General features: G+C 35.7%; 1 protein-coding gene across 1 annotated transcript in view; it reads left to right on the top strand.

Moving 5' to 3' along the window:
- SEMA3E (semaphorin 3E) overlaps positions 1 to 17,070 on the top strand; it is a 354,392-nt gene extending 337,322 nt beyond the window's left edge. The window contains exon 17 of the mRNA XM_036760437.1: positions 16,618 to 17,070. Coding sequence (XP_036616332.1) covers positions 16,618 to 17,070 — 453 coding nt within the window. The remainder of the gene's footprint in view (positions 1 to 16,617) is intronic.
- Positions 17,071 to 23,049: the final 5,979 nt, after the last annotated feature.

Below are 23,049 nucleotides of genomic sequence, written 5' to 3'. Positions count from 1 at the left end.
CAAATTATAAATATTTCTGTGTATGACTAACAAAATCTAGTAGTAAAGAGAAGAAAGTCTATTCACAATATCATTAGAATATATACAATATTTGAAAGTCAGTCTCCCAAGATACACTCAGAATTTGTAGAAATATGTTTCTAAAAGACTCTTTACAGAAATGAAGACAATAAAAATCTCAATTACTCATGATCAGTTTATACAAATATAATAAAAATAATGTATAGTCCAGTATTATACATATCAAAACACTTTGCTTACCTTATAGGACTAGAATAAATAAGAACTATATTCATCTGGAAAAGCAAAATGTCAAAAATCTCAACAAAAACGATGGGGAAAAAAGGTGAAAATGAAGGGGGAAATTTAGCAGTCACACATCTTAAACTATACATTTGGTAGTGGTTAAAAAGTTGAGCAGTGTAATATATTACGTAAACAATTCCCATAAATAATCAAACTTAGTAGCATTTTGTAGAATAAATCAAAGATTCTAACTCCTAACATAAGGACTTCCTATGATCTGCTAAAAAAAAAAAAAATCTGGAAGACAATCTGGTAGAAATTAGGCTTAAACTAACAATTTAGGCACTACCAACATACTGTAATAAACTCTAAATGGATATATGACCTGAAGATTTTGTTGCTAATAGAGGAGAAGGGAAAGAGATATCTTTTACTACTTCATATGGTAGAAGAAATCCTAATCTATAAAAAGGATAGAGATGATCATAAAAGATAAAATGGAAAGTTTTGATTACATAAAATTGTAAAGTTTTTGTATAATCAAAATAAATACGGTTAGAGTTAGAAGGGAAAAAAGTAATTGGGCAGCATATTATTTTCCTCCTTTTTTAAAGCTCCATATCTACCTCCTTCATCTCAGATGATCTCACCTCCTCCTGTATTGAAACCTTGTCTACCTAATATAAATTCTTTCACTCTGCTGTTCTTCAGTTTTGTATGACTCTTCTTCACCCCACTTGGGATTTTCTTAGCTAAGATCCTGAAGTGGTTTGACATTTCCTTCTCCAGTTCATTTTACAGATGAGGAAACTGAAGCAAACAGGGTTAAGTGACTTTCCCAGGGTCACACAGCTAGTAAATGCCTGAGGCCAGATATGAATTCAGGAAGAAGAATCTTCTTGGCTCCAGGCCGCACATTCTATCCACTGTGGAAATTTGCCTCTAGTCCTTTGGACATCTATAGCTTCACCTATCTTCATCTCTCATGTCTTAGAGCAAAAGGTAGGCCTTGCCCTTGATCCTACTCCTTATCTCCTTTTGCACCATTTTCTGTTAGTTAGTTTTCTCTCCTGTAGTCCTCAGTCATTTTATTTCACTTGCTACTTTTACTCTGCCTATAAACATGACCACTTTTCTCTTAACTAGGTAATTAAAAAAATCCTTTAATCCTGTAAGTGCTTTGTGGTACTTTTCTAATTCTTACACTAAACAAACTTTTTTAAAGATAGTCTACACTCAATGCCCAAACATTCTCTTCAAGTGGTGTTCACATGTTACTACTTGTCTTTGCAACTGTTTTGTACAATTCTGCTTCATTACATACTTCAATGGATTTGTCTTCTCATCGATGTGAGTCCTTCCTCTAACAGTGTAGTTGATGACTCATCTTTTTTTTCTCTTCCTGTTCAATGCCTCTCTATGTCATTCCATAAATCCTCCAGTGAGGTATTACCCAACATGCTGGGGCTCTTTCTCTGGGTCTTTAAAAATTTTAAGATTACCAATGGAGTATCCATGTTGTTCATCCCTTGTTATTCTCTCTCATGAGATGGCTTTCTTTTCTGGCCACATATACCCAAAATTATGTCTCTTACACCACTTTTTTGAGCCCATTGTCATTGACAGTGTGCTGCAGCATCCTGAAACTCACTATTCACTGTAATTGTTCATCATCTAATACTATATGTTATAGTCATCTGTGATAGTGCTTTATCAACACCATAGAGTCTGTGGTCAGTGAGGGCAGGGACTGAGACTTGTCTGCATTTTGTACTGACTACAGGGCCTAGCACTGTACTTTGCACACAGTTGGTATTTAATAAATGTTTCCTGAATAAAATACGGATTAATTTCCTCAGTCTTAAAGTCTGTGTATGCTGTGTATGTGTAGATAGATATCACTCCCCCCAAAACTTCATGTGCCCACCCCATTCACTGCTAAATACACTTCTAACCCCTTTTCATTTTGTTCAAGAGCCATAAGTTTAGTTCAAATGCACCTTTACTGAATTATCATATTCTACTCCCTTTTGTATATTTTTTGTTCAAAAACAAAACAAAACTCACTGCCTCTCTTTCATATTCCATATTTTCCAATCTTTGCTACGTTTGGATATTCCTCTCTCTCTTCCATTTCTGTCTCTTCCTGGTCAAACCATATCCATTATTAGGATTTTGTTCAAGTAGTACCTATTCCATGAAGTTTTCATCGATTCCCTGCTGCTTGAAATGATAGTTCCCTCTTTGGAATCCTCATAGGACTTATTTTATGCTTTTTCCCATGCTCCAATTATGTTCCTCTTTATTTTCTAATTATGTGTGCATGTGTATTATCTCACCTACTAAATTTTAAGCTCCTTAAGTGATAGACTACACTTATATATATATCACATATGTATGTTATTTATTTTACTTATTATTACTTATTACTTATATCTCCCAGTCTGCCTAGAATATTTTTGACAAAGTAAATACTTAATATATATTTGTGAATGAGAATGGAAATCCTAACGCTCCAAGATAGAAGCATATAGGTCTCTCAGTTTACCCACCAAACTATTAAGGTTTATGTATTACAATCTAGAAACAAAAATTCTCCAATGAATTACAGTTTAATAATAATACAAAAATGATCTGGAAGTCTGCTGATAAGGGAGACTGAATTAAGTATACCTGATAGGTGTGACCCATTATAGTGCTGAAATTTTTCTCAGTTTTATTTTGTCAGAAGTGGATGAGAGTTCCTTTTGAGCCAATCATCACTAATTTAGCAGTGTATAAGAATGCCTGATATTCTGAGTTGACTATCTCCAGTAGAAGAGTCATTGTGTTATTAATGGCTTTTTTCACTCCATCTGGCCTGTTTCAGATTAGAATCTCATTCTAATCTTGTCTTGGATGGAAAAATTTTACCTTGCCAGTCTTTCTGACATACTGCATCTATCAACATTTAGCTGCAGCATTCATTCTCATTTCTCCTGGAATTTGCTGCTCCTCTCATATTGCTTTATTAAAACTTCTGTCCTTCTTCCTAGTTTTATCTTTTCTTCTCTGTATATAGTTCTCTTAATTGGTACATGGGGATAGGACTTGGATTAGGGACCAAACCTTTGATTCCATTGATGTAGATAACTCCTAGATGAGGAAGCTCTCTCTAACAGTGTAGATAATTATCTTTTTCCCAACTTAATATCTTGGAAAGGTTTCTGTCATTAACTCAATCAATAAACATTTATTAAGTGCCTGTTACATGCCAGACATTGTGCTAAACCGTAGCAATGCAAAAAGAGGCAAAAAAAACTGTCCTTGCCTTCTTGGAGCTTACAGTCTAATTAATGACAAAAACAACAAGAAGGAAGAGAAGAAGGAGATGGAGAAGAAAGTGAAGGAGAGGGTGGAGGAAAAAGGAGAAGGGGAAGAAGAGGAAAGGAAAAGCAAAGGAAAAGGAGGATGAGAGGAAGAAGATGAAGAGAAGGAGAAGAAGAAAGAGGAGGAAGAGGAGGAGGAGGAGGACAATGACAACATCAACAGTAGTTTAAGGGAGTCGCTGAATGTCAGGCAGCCAGTGTGTATGAGAGGCAGAACTGGATCCTAGGTCTTTTCACCTCTCAGATCAGCTCTGCATCCATTACAATGCACTATCTCTATAGAATTAATGCTTTCATAAATATAAGTGATTCTATGTAATGGGTGGTTTATATGTCCTGTCATTGCTTTTGTTGCTACAGATTGGGATTCAAAACTTTGCTTTCAGTGAAATATCCAAAGAAATTTGTTAACTTCATTGCATTCTTTTTATATGTACTCTGTAGGCAAAGCATAGTACATTAAGGATTAGTGTAGGAAACAATTCTTACAAAAGAGATTTCATGAGAAAGCTACCGAAATTATCTAAATCAGTTCTAACATACAATCATTTTATTATATATGGGACTTTCCATCTCATTACAAAATGCTGTTTTTAATTGTTGTTTTGCATAGAGCTCCATTAAATAGCAAAATTAGAGAGGCCTTGGAGGAAATGGCTTAATGCTATTTCTTCAAAAAATGCTGAGATATTAAAATGTAATTGGTTATTGCTGCCTTGCCCCTTATTCCCCCATTTCTCCTTAGACACATGATATAATCCAAATTCCACATATCTGTAGGATCTGTTAAGGCCCAGGTGAGAATATCACCTTACAGACTTCAGGCTGTTGTCACCAGTTAGTGTTTGTTCTCCCCCAATTGGGTCTTTTCTCTTTTGTATATTAAAGTGCCTGCTGCTCATTTTTTTATGATCACTGCCATCAACATTATTGCCACTTCTTTTCATTTCAACTACTCTCTTTCCCTCTTTTTGCTCCATTTTTCTTTGTATCTTCTGTCTCCTGTAATTTGCTCCCATTTGTGGACAAAAAAAGGTTGTTAGTGCTATATAGAAAATGTGAGTTGGAGCCCTAATTCTTAGAAAATCACACAACTTTAGAATCAACAGGTTACAGAGGTGGTCATCAAGCTCCACCCATACCTAAACAGGAATTCCTGCTATAGAACCCAGGATAAGTTGTCATCTAACCTCTGCTTGAAGGCTCATTTCTTCCATAGGTAATGCATTTCCAATGGGGTAGGTAAAAGGGTAAGGGAAAAATTCTTCCTTATATCAAATCATAATTGTCTTGCAAAACTTAAAGTGTTATGCAAGTATGAGCTACTTATAATCATGATCATGATTACCATTGTCATCGTGGTCTTAACCATCATCATCATCATCATTTGCAACTTTCATGCTCTAATTCGTCATGATACTTTCTATCATGTGGCATCTAAAACTGGGCACATTATTCCATATGTGGTCTCACAGTAGCCAAGTACATTAGCACCATCTGTTCTGTGTGCTGGGCATCTCATGGCAATTTAAAGTTAGCTCTGTTGTCATGTGTTTACCCATAATGAGCTTTCCATCTAACTATATGATAATGTAGCCATATCTATCTATCTTGTCCATAAGAAGAGCTTGAGAGACTTTGTAAAATGCTTTGATGAAATCTTGGCATACTATATTGATAACATTCCCATGATCTACCATTTATCATGTTTATTTTTTAAAAAAAAGGAAAGGGAGACTTTTATGGAATTACTTGTCTAGGTGAGGTTCTCCTAGGACTTACTGATCACCACTTGTCTTCTGAAGTATTCGCAGAAATAACATTTTTTTGAGATACTCAGGGGTTGGCTGACATTGTCTGAACACTTCCCATGCTATCTCTCCTTTTGATGTACATGAATAATGAGCTTATTATATTACTCTTCAATGTCCAAACACTACATTTTGTTAAATTGGATAAATTTGGAAAAAAGATTAAATATGCATTTTTCCTTCAGATTCAAAAATCCATTATTGGTGTGAAGAATGTGCTTTCTATTTAATATGCCAAATAAGGAAAGGATAAAGTAGAAATATATTTTATTCAGGAAGTCTTTCAAAATATTGGGTAATAATATTACATGTTCAAAAGTAGGGCATCATAAATGGGAAGTATGAATTTTTATGGAGACATTTCTCATACAGACACCAGTGAATCAATTTTGATACTCTTGTCCTAGAAATCATGAGTACTGCAAGCTTCCCATATTTTAAAGGGTCAAGTCAAAATCCTATTAAATGAGTTCCATCTTAATGGAAGTCTCCATGTAATAAAAACATTCCTAAGCTCCAACTGCCAGCAATGTTTAATAGAGTGAAGACAGTAATATCAAAGACTTGTCCATGCCCATTCGAAGGTCATTTTATTGACATTGTCCCTCAGTGATGTTTCATTCATCAAATCAGAATAAGTATATCAATGAGATTGAAGTCCTGATTCTCAGTCCAAGGCATCCTTGTTAAGTTACCCCTTGAAACAGGGTGTCTTTTGGGGAAGCCTCAGGATATTGTTGTTTGTTTTCCGTATCTGTACCAGGATTATACAAGGGGTAGAAGGAGCAACATTTATACAACTAAATATTGATATGCATCTTCTGCACATAGAACATCGTACAAGACACTAAAAGAGATACAAAGTTTAGTTAAGTCATGGCCATTTTATCCATAAATAATGGAGACATGTAAAGAAATAAATATAATACTGAATTGCATATAATAAGCACATTAGTGAGATGCGAGTAGAAATGTTACTAACTGGAGGGTTTAAGGAACCTCTCAAAAATAATTTGGGCCTTCAAATGTATATAGAAATTGAATAGGAAAGGAGAGAGAGGGACAGACAAAGACATATACACACAGAGAGGGAGGGGGTCATTCTAGGCTTAGGGAACAGCATGAAGAAAAAATTGGAGAGAAAAATCAAATGATACATTCAAACAACAAATCCACCTTGGCATGTACTCAGAACAAGTGGGAGAAAACAATGCAAAATCTACTATGCTGTGCAGAAAAGAACACTGGATACGGTCTGAGAAAAGGGATTTCAAACTTGACTCTGTTTCCTACATCATGGATACTCTAGAATAAATAATTTTTACTGTCTATGTTTCTCAGTGTCTTTATTCATAAATAGAGGAATGGTACTATATTAACTCTATTAACTATATTATTTTCAGATCTACATCTTAAATTACAAGGTTATTTAAGATTGTAAAGGTAGGATGTTCCAAATTATAGATAGCTATGAATGGAAAGCAGAGAAATATTTTTTGGTTGATATTAGGGATCTACTGAAGCTTTTTGAACAAATGTAAAAAAAGCATGAGTCTTGAACCATTGTGTAAATAGAAGGATGAAACTAGAAGCACAGGGCCTGAGTTCAAATCCTAACTCTGCTTTATCATGATAAAGTAGTAAACCAAGGTAAAGTCATTTTAACCCCTGGACTTCATTTTCCTCTTCTGTAAAACCAAGGAGTTGGATTCCATGGCCTCTGACATTCCTTGCAACTCTAGCTCTGTGATCCTAAAATGTATTGTTAATATGTGTGGTACAGTGCGAATGAGAACTTATAAGGAAATCCAGTGGATCCAGAAAGACTTGTCAGGCTAGGTAGCTTGATGTGTATTTCAGTTCACTTAAATAGTACTGTATGACTATTGCACAAGTCCAAGAAGCCAGTGAAGATGTTAATAGAATTGTTGCAGTGAAGTAGAGAGGAAGGAACTGATGCAAAAATGGGAGGGAGGCAGAGAATCCATAGGATTGGTCACTGATTGAGAATTTAAAATAATTACAGGGGATAGAATCAATGATAACACTAAGTTTTGATTGTGAGGATTTGTTTTGTGCCACTATAAGAAATAGTAAAGTTATGAGGAAGCACAGATTTGGATGGGGGTCATATTAGAGGGAGGCACAGAAGTTGAGGGGAAGCATAGCTTAAGGGTACAAGTATATTTGGAAATGGATGCCATAACTTGGTGTTCTTCACCCCACCCCGCAAAAATCCATCCATCCATCTATCCATTTAGCCTGTTTACTGAGAGCATCTACAATAAAGACTCTATGATGATTCCTATTAATAATGCAAAAAAGAAGACAGTCTTTTTCCTCATTGAACTTTCAGTATAGTGGGAGAAAACCCTAGCCAGTAAACAGATTCCCATATCATTGGCTTCATGGTCTTTCTCTTCCCATGTTTAGTAATCCTCATAATGCTTTTTGGCAAATAGATTTAGTTGAGAGCTCCTCAGTTCTGGATCCCTCTCAAACAACTTATGCTTGGATGTTATTAGGAGAAAATATGTGGGTGTATTATTCAAAATAATTAATATTAGACCTATAAGTAACATTGTTGTTGAGTTCTTTAGGTTGTGTCCAATTCTTCTTGCCCCCTTTTGGGGGCTTTCTTGGCAAAGACACTAGAGTGGTTTGCCATTTCCTTCTCTAGCTCATTTTACAGATGAGAAATTGAGGCTAACAGGATTAAGTTAAGACTTGTCCAGGGTCACACAAGTAGTAAGTGTATGAGGCTGGATTTGAACTCGAGCATGAGTCTTCCTGATTTCAAGCCCAGTACTCTAACCACTATGCCACCTAGCTGCCCACATTGGCATAAGTTATCAGACTCCTCCTCTGATGCCCTCATTGTTATTTAGAGGTAACTTTATATCCTCAGAGGCTATCCCTAGCGTCGTGGAGGGGCTTCAAGTATGGACCTAGAAACAGACTGTGCATGTCTTCCAAAGACAAGTCTAGGGAAGTATAGAGGGGCTTATTAAGAGAAAGTTTACCACCAGCTGATTGATTTGGGGGCAAAAACAATTTTTAAACCATTTACCACGTCCATAGAAGTTTCAATCAATGTCTATTTAGGACTAATCACAGATGTAAAATAAAATCATGGAACTTTTTAAGATGACGTGTTGAATATTTATGTTCTCTATCATGAGTCACAAATATATTTCACTGCTCCATCAATATTCCCTATTCTCTCTCTTGTTATCCAATAAAATTGTTACATTCCATCCCTTTTGGACATCAAGAGTAGTAATAGGCAGATTAGTTGATGAAGGATGGTTTATGGCTGCTAAGAGAAGTTAAGACGTCAGTAGCTTCCTTCCATGTAACTTATGATGCCATTCACCCTTAATTTGTGTCAAGTGTCAGTGGTAAATTAACTATAGATACTGTGCTTTCTTAAGATAGCTTCCCTTATTATCACCATGGAAAATTAAATATTATCAAACACATGAAAGGTACATGAGTCCATATTGCACTAGTGGAATTCAGGGAAGTGAAACCCTATCTTTAGTCCTACCCTCTCATTTTCTATGACTCACTGTTCAAAGACTTCCACCGATACCAAGCTCAACAGGGTGCTTAAAGGATCAAATGACAGTCATGGCTTTCTGTCTTCTTGTGTGCATGGATTGAAATCAGAAGCTTTTGTTCTTGTATTCTTTTTTCTTTGTTGTGTTTTCATAACATTAAGTACAGCATGTGAACTCCTAGAATCATTTGAAACAGCTGCTTCACAGTTCTGAACTTTTAAACTCCTTTCAAGCCTTTTTCCAGAACAAAAACACCCATCTTTACTAAATGAGAAATGACTGTTTACAACTCCAATTATGGATGTTCTGAGTTTGCATGTGTAGCTTTGATCAACCTCACTAAATACTCTTATGCTCCCAATTGCCCTTTTTACTAAGTACTATTCACCAATGCTCATTTACCTTCCTTTCTAGCTATAAGAATTCATTCCCATTTTATAGATAGAAAAAAAAAAACAAGGCACAGAGAGTGGTCATAGGAATAGAAATGTGAATAAAAAATGGACATGGAACCTAGATCTTTCCATGTTTTTCTAGAACTCCATATGATAATATGCTGTATCACCTTGCTTATTAAATTATTTCACAAAGCATTTATTAAATGCCAATTCATTTCAACCCAATAAACATTTATTAAGCACCTACTCTGTGCCACATACTACTAAGTGCTAGAGATCAATAAAAAGATAGTTCCTGTGCTCAAGGAGCTTGCAATCTAGAGGGGGCAGATATTGCAAAAAAAAAAAAAAGAAGCTGGAAAGTGGGGATAGATAGAGGTGAATGGGACATCTCCATTCCATGGAGTTGAAGCCAAGCAGAGCTACAGTGGAAAATGGAATGAAAGTCCAATTCTTGGTGTCTATAAAGGAAAGCTTTTGGAGGAATTAAGTGCTCTACCACTTCATCCCTTCATTCAGAAGAGAGAGGAGGTTCAGGGTGGTGGGAAAGTATCCAAGTCTAAGTTAGAATGGTGATGAGATTAGAAATGATTATCCTGGAAGTTTATCTCCATGCATTAGTTTTCCCTCTTCCTTCTCCTTGAAACTTTCAGACTATTCCTCAGTCTTTTTTTTTGGCTAGATCTTTATCTATGTCATGCCCTCTAACTGTGGTGTCCCCCAAGTTTCCATCTTCTTTTTCTTCTTTATAGTCTCTCACTTGATGATTTTCTCCTTTATAGTCATGGACTTGGTGATTCCTATCCCTATGTTTGTCATCTCAGTGTTAATTTCCAGATCTATATATCCAGCCCTAGTCTCTCTCCTGAGTTCCAGTCTTACATCACCAACTTCCTCTTAGACATTTCCAGTTGAATGTTCTGTAAGCATCTCAAGCTGAACATACCCCAAATACAGGATATTCCTAAAGTCTGGACACATAGGCAAAAATCCATATTTTCAAGAAATTAAATAAATGAAATTTTCAAAATTTTATTTAATTGGAATATTAACAAATAACATCTTCAATATGATTTCCATCATTTGTGGTGCAAAGGTTGATGTACTTTGCGAGATTGACATGAACTTGATGCAATAACTTCACATTTTCTATGTGTCCAAACATTAGGAACACCCTGCAGAACTTATCTTTTCCTCCAGATCTACCCCTATTCCAAAATTTCTTGTTTCTCCTAAAGGTACCATTATCTTTTCAGTCACCCAAGTTCATAATCTTAATGTCATCTTCAATTTCCTCACTCTCACTCACCTAATATAACCAAACAGTTGCCCAATCTTTCTACTTCCACATAATATGAAAATGTATCTGTATGTGTGTCTGTGTGTATGGACATAGTTGACTTGAATTAGATAAATAGATATATAATATGGATATATTTACATATGTAGAGATAAATATATTCAGGTAGGTAGATAGATTGACAGATAGATAGATGTCTCCCCTGCCTTCCATTATCACATCCACCTTCCTAGTTTAGTCCTTCATGTCCTTTTATCTGTACTATTTCAGTAGTTTTCTAATTGGCCTCCCTTCCTTCCCCTTTCCAATTCATCTTCCACAAAAGTGCTAATGTGATTTTCTTTTTTTTGGAGGGGGAAAGGCAGGGCAACTGGGGTTAAGTGACTTGCCCAAGGTCACACAGCTAGTAAGTGTGTCATGTGTCTGAGGCTAGATTTGAACTCAGGTCCTCCTGACTCCAGGGCCAGAGCTCTACTCACTGAGCCACCTAGCTGCCCCAACAATGTGATTTTCTTAAAAGCTGGTCTGATCATATCACCACCTCAACCCTCCCACCCTATCACCTCTCCCTCAAACTTGAGTGGTTCCCATTTACCTCTGGGGTAAAAGTCTGTGGCTTTTAAGACTCTTTACGACATGATTTTTCTGGTCTTCTCATGTGTTACTCCCCTCCACACACTCTACCACCAGCCATAAGGCTTATTTGTTCATCTCATATGGCACTACATTGAATATCTCTATGCCTATTCACTGGCTGCCTCCACCTCCCACTCCCATGCCTGAAATGTTCTCCTTCCTTACTTCTGATTTCCTTCAGCTCCAACGTGAATCTTCTGTTAATTGTCTTTTAAGGTTCTCTGCTACCCATACCCCAGCCCCTGCCTCAGCTAATACCGATGTCCTCTCTAAGATTTCCTTCTGTCTTCTTTGTTTATATCTTGCGTGTAGCTATTTATATTTATATTTTCTCCTCTATTAGAATATAAACTTCTTGAGGTCAGGGACTGTTTTTGCTTTTTTTTCCCCCTTGTACCTTCAATCTTAATACAGTGCCTGACACATATTAAGCATCTGATAAAAGATTGTTGTTTGATTGCCCATAAGTGCATATGGGATTAATATAAATATATACTTCTAATTGAGAACACCATGTTTAAGTGTAAATTGGCGCTTTTTTTTTCTTCCCATATAATTTCATTGCTTTTCAATGTCATGGTTAAGTACCTTGTCTGCCTCTTTCCTATGAAAAAATGCTGGACCAGTTGTTTGCAGCATATGGAAATCACTCTGTCCTCCTGAGGAGCAAGGCAACCAGATGTGCAGAATTCTTTGTTCAGTTGTTCAAGTTTGTTTCTTTGACAATGTCAGCATACTGAATTGATTTTTTGGTATCCTAGAATGTTGAAGACATTTTCTAGTAAAAAAAATGTACTTATGAAGAGTGAGTAAAGGAACACTTGGTAGAAATAATGTAAAAATTATGTTTTATGTATTATATTAACTTCTTTCCCAAAGAAATCTGGCATACAGATTTTTGAAAAACCACAGTAATACACACAATGTGAAAACAATTGTGTAACCATGAATTGCTGGAGTTACCCATGTTAACTGAAGCAGAAAGACTAAATCACATATAGACTTGAAATACCAATTTCCATGTCATTTTCTTGTAGGCATTTATGGTTCATAAGAGATACATTTAATTTTCAAAGTGATTTAATATATAGTACTATATGCTGCTCCAGACTGAGATAAAACAGAGTTCTATTTCCAGCCTTGCAACTTATGTATAACAACCAAAAGAGAGACAAAGGATGGAGAAAGCCATGATCCCTCTCCCTACCTAGGTGGTGCAGAACAATTTGTGCTATTGTGCTTATACCAAGTATATATTATTTCTCTTTGTGTTATTTATATGATGCTACTGTAGCAGGTGTAGAATAATAGGCTCATTTCTATAAGGTCAGTGGCAGAGAAGTAAAAAAAAATAGGTCAAGGATTATATGAGCTAGGAATATATGCGTTTTCTTTCAAGCTGTGTCTGGAACTTCTTTATCCTTATTACCAAGCACTTTCCATTTCATCAATCATACAGTTAGATTGTTGGTGCCCACAAAAGTACTCTGCTTTGGGAAAGGAAGCCCAAAGGCAAGATCAGTTGGTGATCAGTGGTGCCCACAATTAAAATAAATCTGGACTTGACAGATATCTTATGGCTGTAATCATGGCCTTTTCTTCACTGCTACATGTGGTTGGGAGAGGGGTAAAGGGGTACTGGAAAACAAACCACAATATTTACTTGAATCCAACAATCACATATGTATCCACAAACTATATAATAATAAGTGCTCAAGGGATGGAGGTGAAAGTATGCAGGAGATTATTGCTGTCATCAACATGAGTGACTTTCTTGTTGTGTTGAAGTACTCTCAGTACACTGGCTAGCTTCCATCTACAATGATGCCACAGAAACTAGAATTCGGACTACTTTTTAGTCCTCATAAAAAGACATTCTTCATCTACCAAGTTCCTTTTTTTCCTGATTTTTCCTGATTTGACCTGGGTTCAAGTCCCTCTTCTGAGACTTACTGAGTGTGTGATCTGGGCATGTGATTTCACTAACAAGTACTCTAGGCAACTCCTCATAAGTTGGAAAATTTTACAAATTTTTCATAAACAAAGCCAACACGACCAATATTAGAAAGAAAGGAAAAAGCCAGAACACATTTTTTACAGCAAGTGTCTCTGATAAAGGCTTCATTTCTCGGATATCTAGAAAACTGAATCACAGTTACAAGAATACAAGTCGTTACCCAATTGATAAATGTTCAGAGGATATGAACAAGCAGTTTTCAGATGAAGAAAGCTATCTATAGTCATATGAAAAAATGCTCTAAATCACTATTAACTAGAGAAATACAAATTAAATTAACTCTGAGGTACCAAATCACACTAATCAGATTGGCTTATATGACAGAAAAGGAAAAAGTTGAATGTGGGAAAACTGGGACACTAAGGCATTGTTGGTGTAGTTGTGAGCTGATCCAACCATTCTGGAGAGCAATTTGGAACTATGCCCAAAGGGCTATAAACCTGTGCATACCCTTTGATCCAGCAATATCACTATGAGGTCTATATTGCAAAGAGATTTTTTTCAAAAAGGGAAAAGGACCCTATTTGTACAAAAATATTCATAGCAGTCCTTTTTGTGGTGTCAAAGGTTTGGAAATTGAGGGGATGCCCATCAATTAGGGAATGGATGAACAAGTTGTGGTACATGAATGTAATAGACTATTGTTCTATAAGAAATGAGGAGCAGGATGATTTCAGAAAAACCTGGAAGGATTTACATGAACTGATGCAAAGTGAAGTGAGCAGAACCAAGAGAACATTGTAGAAAGTAACACCAATATTGTACAATGATCAACTGTGAGTCACTTAGCTATTCTTAGCAATACAATGATTCAAGACAATCCCAGTGGACTCCTGCTGAAAAATTGCTGTCCACATCCCAAGAAAGGACTGATGGAATCCAAATGCATATAGAAACATGCCATTTTTCACTTTATTATTTTTTTCTTTTTTGGTCTGTGTCTTTCACAAGACTAATATGGAAACATGTTTTGTGTGATCACACGTATGTAACTTATATTAAATTGCTTACTCTCTCAGGGAGGGGCATAAGGAGGGAGGAAGGGAGAGAATGTGGAACTTAAAATTTAAAAATTGAATGTTAAAATTGTTTTCACATGTAATTGGGAAAAACAAAATATTTTTTAAATAGACTGTAATTTGCAGAGAAACTGTTGACCAGCATTGCTAGAATGAATTTTCTCACCTTAGACTACCTTATACCAATGAAATTTTTGGTCTAGTCACCATCCTCATGTATCTTCTTTAGGAGACTCTTTAGTGTTTCAGGGCTCCATGAAATCAAAACAGTTTCTGCTGAAAACAGAAACATCAGAAAGATCTTTATTTGTTGTTGTTATTGTTGTGCGTGTGTGTGTGTGTGTGTGTGTGTGCACGTGTGTTTAATGGACAAAAAAAATAAGCCCAGATTGTTCTTGTATCCTCTGCCCCACTTCTGTTAGTTATTACTATAAAAAGATTTGGCCTGATGTAGATTTTTAAAAATAAAAGTTATTTCTGTCTCATTCCTTCATAAAGGAGGCCCTCACTATTCATGTAGTTTCTTCTCTTAAAGATTTTGTAAGATTGGGAAAGTAAGCATGTGGGGGAATGGCTAGTAATATGTTCTTGGTTGCTGTCTTTATTTGAGTAGTAATAACAGCCATGATTTTTTCATCCAGACGTTTGGTACCCTATCCCTTTTCAGGTATCTTGAGAATCAGCATCTCAGAAATTATGTCACCCTAGTCACGGCCTTCTATGGGTACTCTCATTCTAGCTCATCATCTTTTAACATCCTTCTTTACTTTAGTGTCACTTCTACTATTTTACAAGGTATATTGGAAACTATGGTGTTAGCGCTAAACTATTGTGTTAAATCTACTGTCACAGAGGGAAAAAGATATAAAATTAAAAAAAAATACCAATTCTGAATTTGTGCAAACTAGAATTTCTATAAGAAATAAGGGGGAAATCAGATTATTAAAATGAAGTATAATCTCCTTCTAAATGTAGATTTATGTCTGCTATAACATTATATCTGTTTTATCATTCAACAGATTTGTTTAGAGACTAAGATCCCAGGGTTAAAGTGGGCAAAACAGGCCATATTTGGGTTCCTCTGTAGAAAGGAGTCCTCACAATAAAAACAAATTTGATAATGTTTATAGGTACCCCAATGCTGATTTTTTAACAAATACATTTGAAGTAGATGATTAGTGAGACTAATTAAGGGAGGTAGACAATGTGAAGTTCAGATTGTACCACTGATGTCACCACTGATTTCAAATGGCACAAGAGTTGAAGTTACATGAACTGGGAATGCAACTATATTCTTGTTTAATACTTCCACAATCCGCAATTTCATTGTAATGAATGCTTCCTCGACACATAAAATTATAATGTTGTTTGGTCATTTCAGTTATGCCTGAATCTTTGTGACCCCATTTGGGGTTTTCCTTAACAAAGATAGTGGAGTGGTTTGCCATTTTCTTCTCCAGCTCATTTTATAGATGAATAAACTGAGGCCAACAACTTCCTGTAGCAGCAACCACACTGCACCACCTCTCTCTCTCTCTCTGTCTCTCTCTCTCCCCTAATAGACTCAGAGCCACAAAGCATCACAACCTTCCTCACTTAGTGCCTGATTAGCTTAGTACCAGAAGGTGTGGAAGCCTTCCTACAAACAAGTCCCACCTAAGTAAGCTTCACTTAATGGGCTCCATGTGAGACCTATTAATGGGGCAGGGAAGATCTTCATATCTCATTAACAGTACATGTGCCTAGGATCACACAACTAGCAAATGTAAATCTCAAGTTCAACTCAGGTAGATGAGTCTTCCTGATTCCAGGCCTGGCACTCCATCCACTGCAACACCTAGATGCCCCTCTACACTTTAATACTCTAATGGAAACATTGCGGCTTTTAATAATAAGCCATCTGATCTAGAGATAGTCAACCTCTCTAATCATAACTAGGTGCTTTCAAGAATACAAATCTATATAGTCTGTTATCAATCTCTACTCATAGTCTTTCCAGCTTTCAGTAGAGGTATTGAAGCGGTTTGGAGAAACCATAGGAAACTGGAGGACATAGCTAAAGGAAGTGATAAAGAATTTCAAGGTAGTTTAATTATTTAGTGCATCCATCTGATTAATAAGTATGTGTATGTATCATGCAGGATTACATCAAGCAACACTAAAAGGAATCCTTAAATTATATACTTTAAAAGGTTACAGTGATGACTTTTTTTTAAACTTGTTACCCTGATGATACTATTTACTTGTTCAATCTTTTAGGTGAAGACAGATGACAGAGTTGTCAAAATGGACCTTGGTTTGCTCTTCCTGAAACTACACAAAATGGATGCAGGAACCTATTTTTGTCAGACAGTGGAGCACAGTTTTGTCCATACAGTCCGCAAAATCACCTTGGAAGTGGTAGAAGAGGAGCGGGTAGAAGAGATGTTTAACAAAGACTATGAGGAAGAGGTTGCCCATAAAATGCCTTGTCCTGTCCATAGCAGCATTCCGCAAGGGTCAAAGCCATGGTACAAAGAGTTCTTGCAATTGATTGGCTATAGCAACTTCCAGCGAGTGGAAGAGTACTGCGAAAAAGTGTGGTGCACAGATAAGAAGAGGAAAAAGCTTAAAATGTCTCCCTCCAAATGGAAGTATTCCACCCCACAGGAAAAGAAGCTTCGAGCCAAATCTGAGCACTATCGCCTACCCAGGCATGCACTGGACTTCTGATGGAGTGAAACCATCGGCTGACTTTTTGAAGAATTTTTATTTGGACTTCTGAGATTTAAAAGACTAGATCTGATTTCTTTGTGGCAGTGGAAATAAGTACTATAAGAAAGAAGTGACTGAAAAAAGTATTATGGTAAATTATACTTAATTCTTTTTGACTGGTTAGAGGTTATATAAAGCTAACTAGTTGTTTCTAAATGTCATTTTATTGCTTACATGGTTTTCAGCTATATTTATCAAAAGTTACCTTGTTGTAATCTTTGTAATTGTTTGGCTGATTATTCATGCCAGCCACTCTTTGCTCCTTGTGTATTATTAGAATATTTAAGGAAATACAAAGGAATTATGAATTAAGAGGCAGGAGATGGGAAGACAACATAGTTAATCCCTCTGCTTTTTCAAACTTCTGCTTTGCTTTTACAACTGACAAATGATCAAGAGGCATTCATTTTTTCATGTGGACAGTTGGTAATTTTTGTTGTGATAGTTTAAGCCATGAGTTTGCTCTGAGGACCACTGTGATTTTTGTAAATGAGAAGAGAAATGTATTCAGCCCCAGGGATACTCTCCTTTATAAAACATTTATGGGACCAGCTTCATATTTCTATTATTACAGCTGACACTCTCCCTTCCAGTTACACTCAGGTGTGGAAAGAATGAGGCTAATAGAACTTCCCTGTTAGATGCTGAAGCAAAATAGTTAGGTTGGACTATGAATTATGGTTGGAACAAATGTTTACTTTAACAGTTGGAAGATTTATATGCCTGACTTCTTAAGGTAAAAAACAAAAACAAAAAAAAACAAACCAGCATATGCATGTAGCAGTGTATGTGTGTCCATGTGTATCTATACATGCATATGTGTGTATATATATATATGTTCATTCATATGTATGTATGTGTTTCTGTGTGTATACATGTGTATATTTTCAACTCTGTGTGTGTGTGTGTGTGTGTGTGTGTGTGTGCGTGCGTGCATTTTTTTCCTGAAGAAATCTTTGGGCTATAACTGACTAAAGAAAGTTTGGTCAGTTGATGTGTATTATATTTGTCATCAAAATTAATTAATTCAAAAGAATCTTTTATAAAACCCCAACTCATAGTTTCATGTGTGAATAATTCAAACGAAAGTAGGTTATTTCTCCACTAAATAAGAAAAGACAAAAGGTATGCACAAACTTACTAAATTTACACTCTTTTAAAGCTTCTAATGAAAAAGAAGTTATTTCAGCAACACAAAAACTTACTTATAAAGAAAATCATTATACTACTTTATACCTGAACAAATTTGCTATAAAGAGGTAGAGAGAAAATTACTTTTGGAACTTTTTTTAAAATTTTCTTTCATAAAACACACCAGAAGCTTTGATTTTTTGGTAATATTCAATTTGCTTTCTGTACCTTTTCCTTCTGCATTTTGCATTTTATAACCCTATATTTTTTTTTTCTTGGAGCATCCTCTATTCTAAATTTCAAAATTTTAATCTGAGGTAATTAATGAAAATATTTTAAATAAAATATAAAACAAGTCAGCAGTGATAAAGCAGAGAAAGTCAAAACACTGAAAAAGAAACATCATGATTTTTTTTCATTTTAACTTTACCTAATAACCATCTAATAGAACCACGAAGGTGTAGTAGATAGGAAGCTGGGGTGGAATACAAGAAGACCTGAGTATGAGTCCTGCCCTGGATAAATCACGGCTGTGAGATCATGGGCAAATCATTTAATCTCTCTGTGCGCCAAGCAACTTCTAAGACTAAATTTCAGAAGAGATAGTGTCGTGCATTGGTAAAGGGAAGTTCCTTACCAGAAACTTCCTAAATTGGTGAAATCCGAAGTCACATACAAAAACAATAACAACACCCCTACACACACCACCACCTTGTATTACTCCTCAAATATAGTTAACATGCTAGAGAAGTTGAATTACTGATTACCCATAGTAGTTAAATATTCACAGGAGTTTAAATTACAGTCTGTAGTTAAAATAAGTTAGCCTTATTATTGTTCATGTCCATGGTAGTCTTATTATTGTTAATATCCGTGGTAGTATGTCTTTTCCCCCAGCATTGAAATAATAAAAAGGCCCTGATGTAAATGAAATTAATGTTTTCCAAAATTAAGCTTGTTATTTACCCAAGAATCCACTGGGGGTCGTTGCTGCCCACTAGGATGCAACTGAAAGCACTATGGTTTGGAAATTATGAAAAAACAGACTTTCTCAAAGAGAGAGAGAGAGAGAAAAAAGAACAAAAAAGCTGCCCAACTGGGAAAAATAGAGTAAGGCACTCAAATTAGTGGGAGTTCAGTGAAGGTAATATTTTTAGCACACTTGTGGTGCAAATGTAAAATATAGGAAAGGACGAATCAGTTCATAAGAATATTGTTTCAAAAAATCAAAAGAGAAAATAGACATTTCTCTTGTATTGCTACAAATTAATGAGGAAAATCACATAAGTAATTTTTCATTATTTGAATTTCAGAAGTATGGATCATCAGCTCTGAATACTCTTGCTTATAATAAGTCTCCTAACAATGTCATTTTGAACCATTACCATTTTTATGCAACTACAGTGAGAACATTGAGAAAAATACATGCTTCCGTGTTTGGGGTTTGGGTGCTAACAGTTTTAAAGACATCACCTCAAATATTTATGGTAGCAGTAAGCTGTCTAATTATCTAGATAATCTCCAAAATAGATTTTTTTTAAATGCTGAAATATAGTCATCAGATTCACTAGATGAATTCCCCCAGAACCTGAGGGAATTAATATATTCCATTTTGGAACTCCTTCCTTTTGCAGAACTGTCTTGATTGGTGAATGAGTGAGATGCAAACACAACTAGCCCCTTTTATATAGCTAGTCCCAGATCCTTGGACCAGACCATGCTTCATTTCTCTTCCAGTTGTCCTCTCTAGCTATTTTGATAGGTGTCCTCCATTCTTGCACCTGATCTTCCTCTCCGTTTTCATCCATAGCTCTGGGATCAAAAACCAAATCAACTCCATCATTGTTATTAGAAAGAGTATCTTAGTGGAATACCCTATGCATGAAGTTAATATCCCTTGTAATTCCTCATATACTCTCTTTCCAGATGACCACCCCCCAATATGTGTTGTCTCCCTCCCCTCAGTAGAATGGAAGCTCCTTGAGGGCAGGGACTATTTCATTTTTGGTATTTGTATCCTCAGTGATTGGCACAGTGTCTAGTATAGTGTTAAATGCTTATTAAACACTTTCATTCATTAATTTCATTATAAATGCCAAATCTCACCTTCCGTTTTGTAGTCAGAATCAGAAGGAAAAAAGAAGAAAGAAAATAGTCAATGTTAAGAATATTTTAACTGGCCAGTACAGAAAAATGTAGGATTAATCAGAAAATAATTTTATATAAAATCATAAAATATATTCAGAATAATTTAATGTGACAAAGTTAGACATATTAATGGTAAGAATGCCAACAGGAAACAACTGGAAGAGGAAATCTGAGGCCTCAACTGCAGAGCTAGGGTGATAGTAATAGGTACACTTTGGTTTCATTGATGTAAGATATGCCTCAAAGGCATAACTCCCCTATCAATTTAGGTCAGCACTGTCTCTTAAAGTCTCAGAACTTTGTCTAGCAAGGACACTGAGTGGTTAAGAGATTTACCCAATTCTCCACAGCTATTATGTATCAGAGGGAAGATTTGCATTACAATCTACCTGGCTCTGACACCATGTCTCCATCCACCATCCTACATTGCCCCTCTAAAGAAGGATATTTATAAATTCATGTGTATATAGAAAACCCTCTCTTTTTCTCACTATAGAATAGTACCTCCAAAACCAGTATGGAATAGATTGGCCACAAGAGAGCATTATGGAATAGATTGGCCATCTAAAAAAAAACTATGGAAAAGCAGCATGCTAATAACCCAAACAAAATCTCTGTAGCTATATTGGTGGGCTCTTGTAGAATGTATATTCTAATATTTGCAAATGGGTAGTGTGTAGTAATTGGGGAATGTAGGAATATATAGTTAAATGAAGCAAAAGAAAAAAAAAGTAAAAGAAAAAAAGTCCTTGGATGGTGATTCTCCAAGAGACAAATAAGTATGTGTGTGCTATACAAAAAAATCTGTTTTCCTATAATTCATCTTCTAGGATCACAAATATAAGAGTTGGTCAATGTTCTCTGAATTGACAGTTCAGAAAATCACCTGTGAAATGCTAAAGCTGGGAAAAGTAGAAATGACTTCAGATCAGTTATATCCTTGTGCTCAGGGGAATGCCTGATACCTTACAGGTTTGAAGCAGATAAGATCCCTCTCTCCTATGGTTTCCTTGGACATAGGTTTGATGAAAGGAAGACTGTGCTCCACAGACACAGACAGCCAGAGCAACTGCTGAGAAAAAGTTGCTTCAAAGCCAGCATAACCATAGCCTTCCTAGAAGGACAGAAGGACAGACATCTGTATGACTCCTCTGTATCCCTAGACTATGTATCTTCTAGGTAGAGGATGGCTGGGTAGAATGTAAGAGCAGAATGAGTGTCTACACAAAACTCCAAGAGAATGAGGCCATCCTCCATCATTAGCTTGGCAAAAAGAAGAAAAAATTCCCAGAGGATAATCAACATTGTTACTTAGCTCTTCAGTGTTGTAGAATGAACACTGACCTGGAGAGTTAAGAGACCCCTTACTCTTAGCCCCACCATTAACTTCCTTTATGACCTTAAGAGAATCATTTAATTTGCCTGGGTCTTAGTTCCTCCATCTGGAAAACATGGAGATTGGACAACATACTCTCTCCTAGCTCTAGTTTTCCAATAGGAATTCCTCTTTGTTTCTGTTTTTAACTGGATATCTGGTGGCTTACTGATAAATGCTTCCTACTTTGGGGAAACAGGATTGTACAATACATAGGTCTGAGTATTAATAAATTCCTTTTAAAATGAAGAATCTTCTTTATTGGCTTATTTGTAAGAATTACATATATATGTATATATACACATTTGTATCTGTGTGTATTTACATATTATGTGAGATTTTTCTATTATTAATTTCAGCTAAAAGTCCAGGATTATACTTCTGAGTGTTCAGCATTTGTTATATCAGTGTGTGGCTGTGTAAATCTTGGTGGTTATTATGCACATTTGTAAAACCTGTAAAAAAAACAACCCAATAACTTGTTTTGAGTGTCAGTGTTAGGCATGAAACAAATACAGGAACACAGTTGTTGTCTGAAAAAAAATGAATTAAATTGTCTCAGCTCCGTATGTGGCATGGTAAATAAATCAGAAAATATGTACTTAATTGTTCTCAGTTACTAATGTTTCCCAGAAGAAAATGCTATAATTAAGATAGCAATAAGAATTCAGTTCTTTTCCTCTTTCCTACAATGGGGTACCATGATGTGTTATGTAGAAAAAAAAATTAGTACTTCATTTTTCAGGTCAACAGCTGTTTCAGTTGAGTCAGCAATGAATAATAGACTTTCCACACTGACACTTTTCTTGTAGTATTATTTAAAATGTTTTGTTTTGCTTTGTTTTTTCCCTTGGGTGCATAGGTTTATATTTTTATTAACATGACTTGGATTCTTATATTTGTGCTTCAAGTGGCCTAGTTATATGACAGATTACTTCGTTGGCATATTTTATTCTGTATAGCATCTTTTTATTTGCTTGGCTGGATCTGTAACAGCATGTGCCCTAGTATTTATTTTTCCTGATTAGGAAAAGCCATGAGGCTTATTATCATCTGGTGACAAGATGCAGAGATCACTGATATGAGTCGTTTCATAGAATAAATATAACATAGATCTATCATTAGATTCTACATACTTTGTTCATAGCATTGAAGTGCCATGTTTTAATTTAGCTCACATTAGATGAAAAAAGAAATAAATGTTTGCTGAACCCTGACTTGTCATGTGCAAATTTAATATTTGAAAAGGTCTTCATATTGCCAATCAAACTCACTTTTAGTGT

Source organism: Trichosurus vulpecula, chromosome 5 (assembly GCF_011100635.1).
Source record: "Trichosurus vulpecula isolate mTriVul1 chromosome 5, mTriVul1.pri, whole genome shotgun sequence".
In the NCBI taxonomy this organism is placed as follows: domain Eukaryota; kingdom Metazoa; phylum Chordata; class Mammalia; order Diprotodontia; family Phalangeridae; genus Trichosurus; species Trichosurus vulpecula.
Note: the sequence above shows the minus strand (reverse complement) of the source record. Positions and strands in the feature narration are given on the sequence as shown.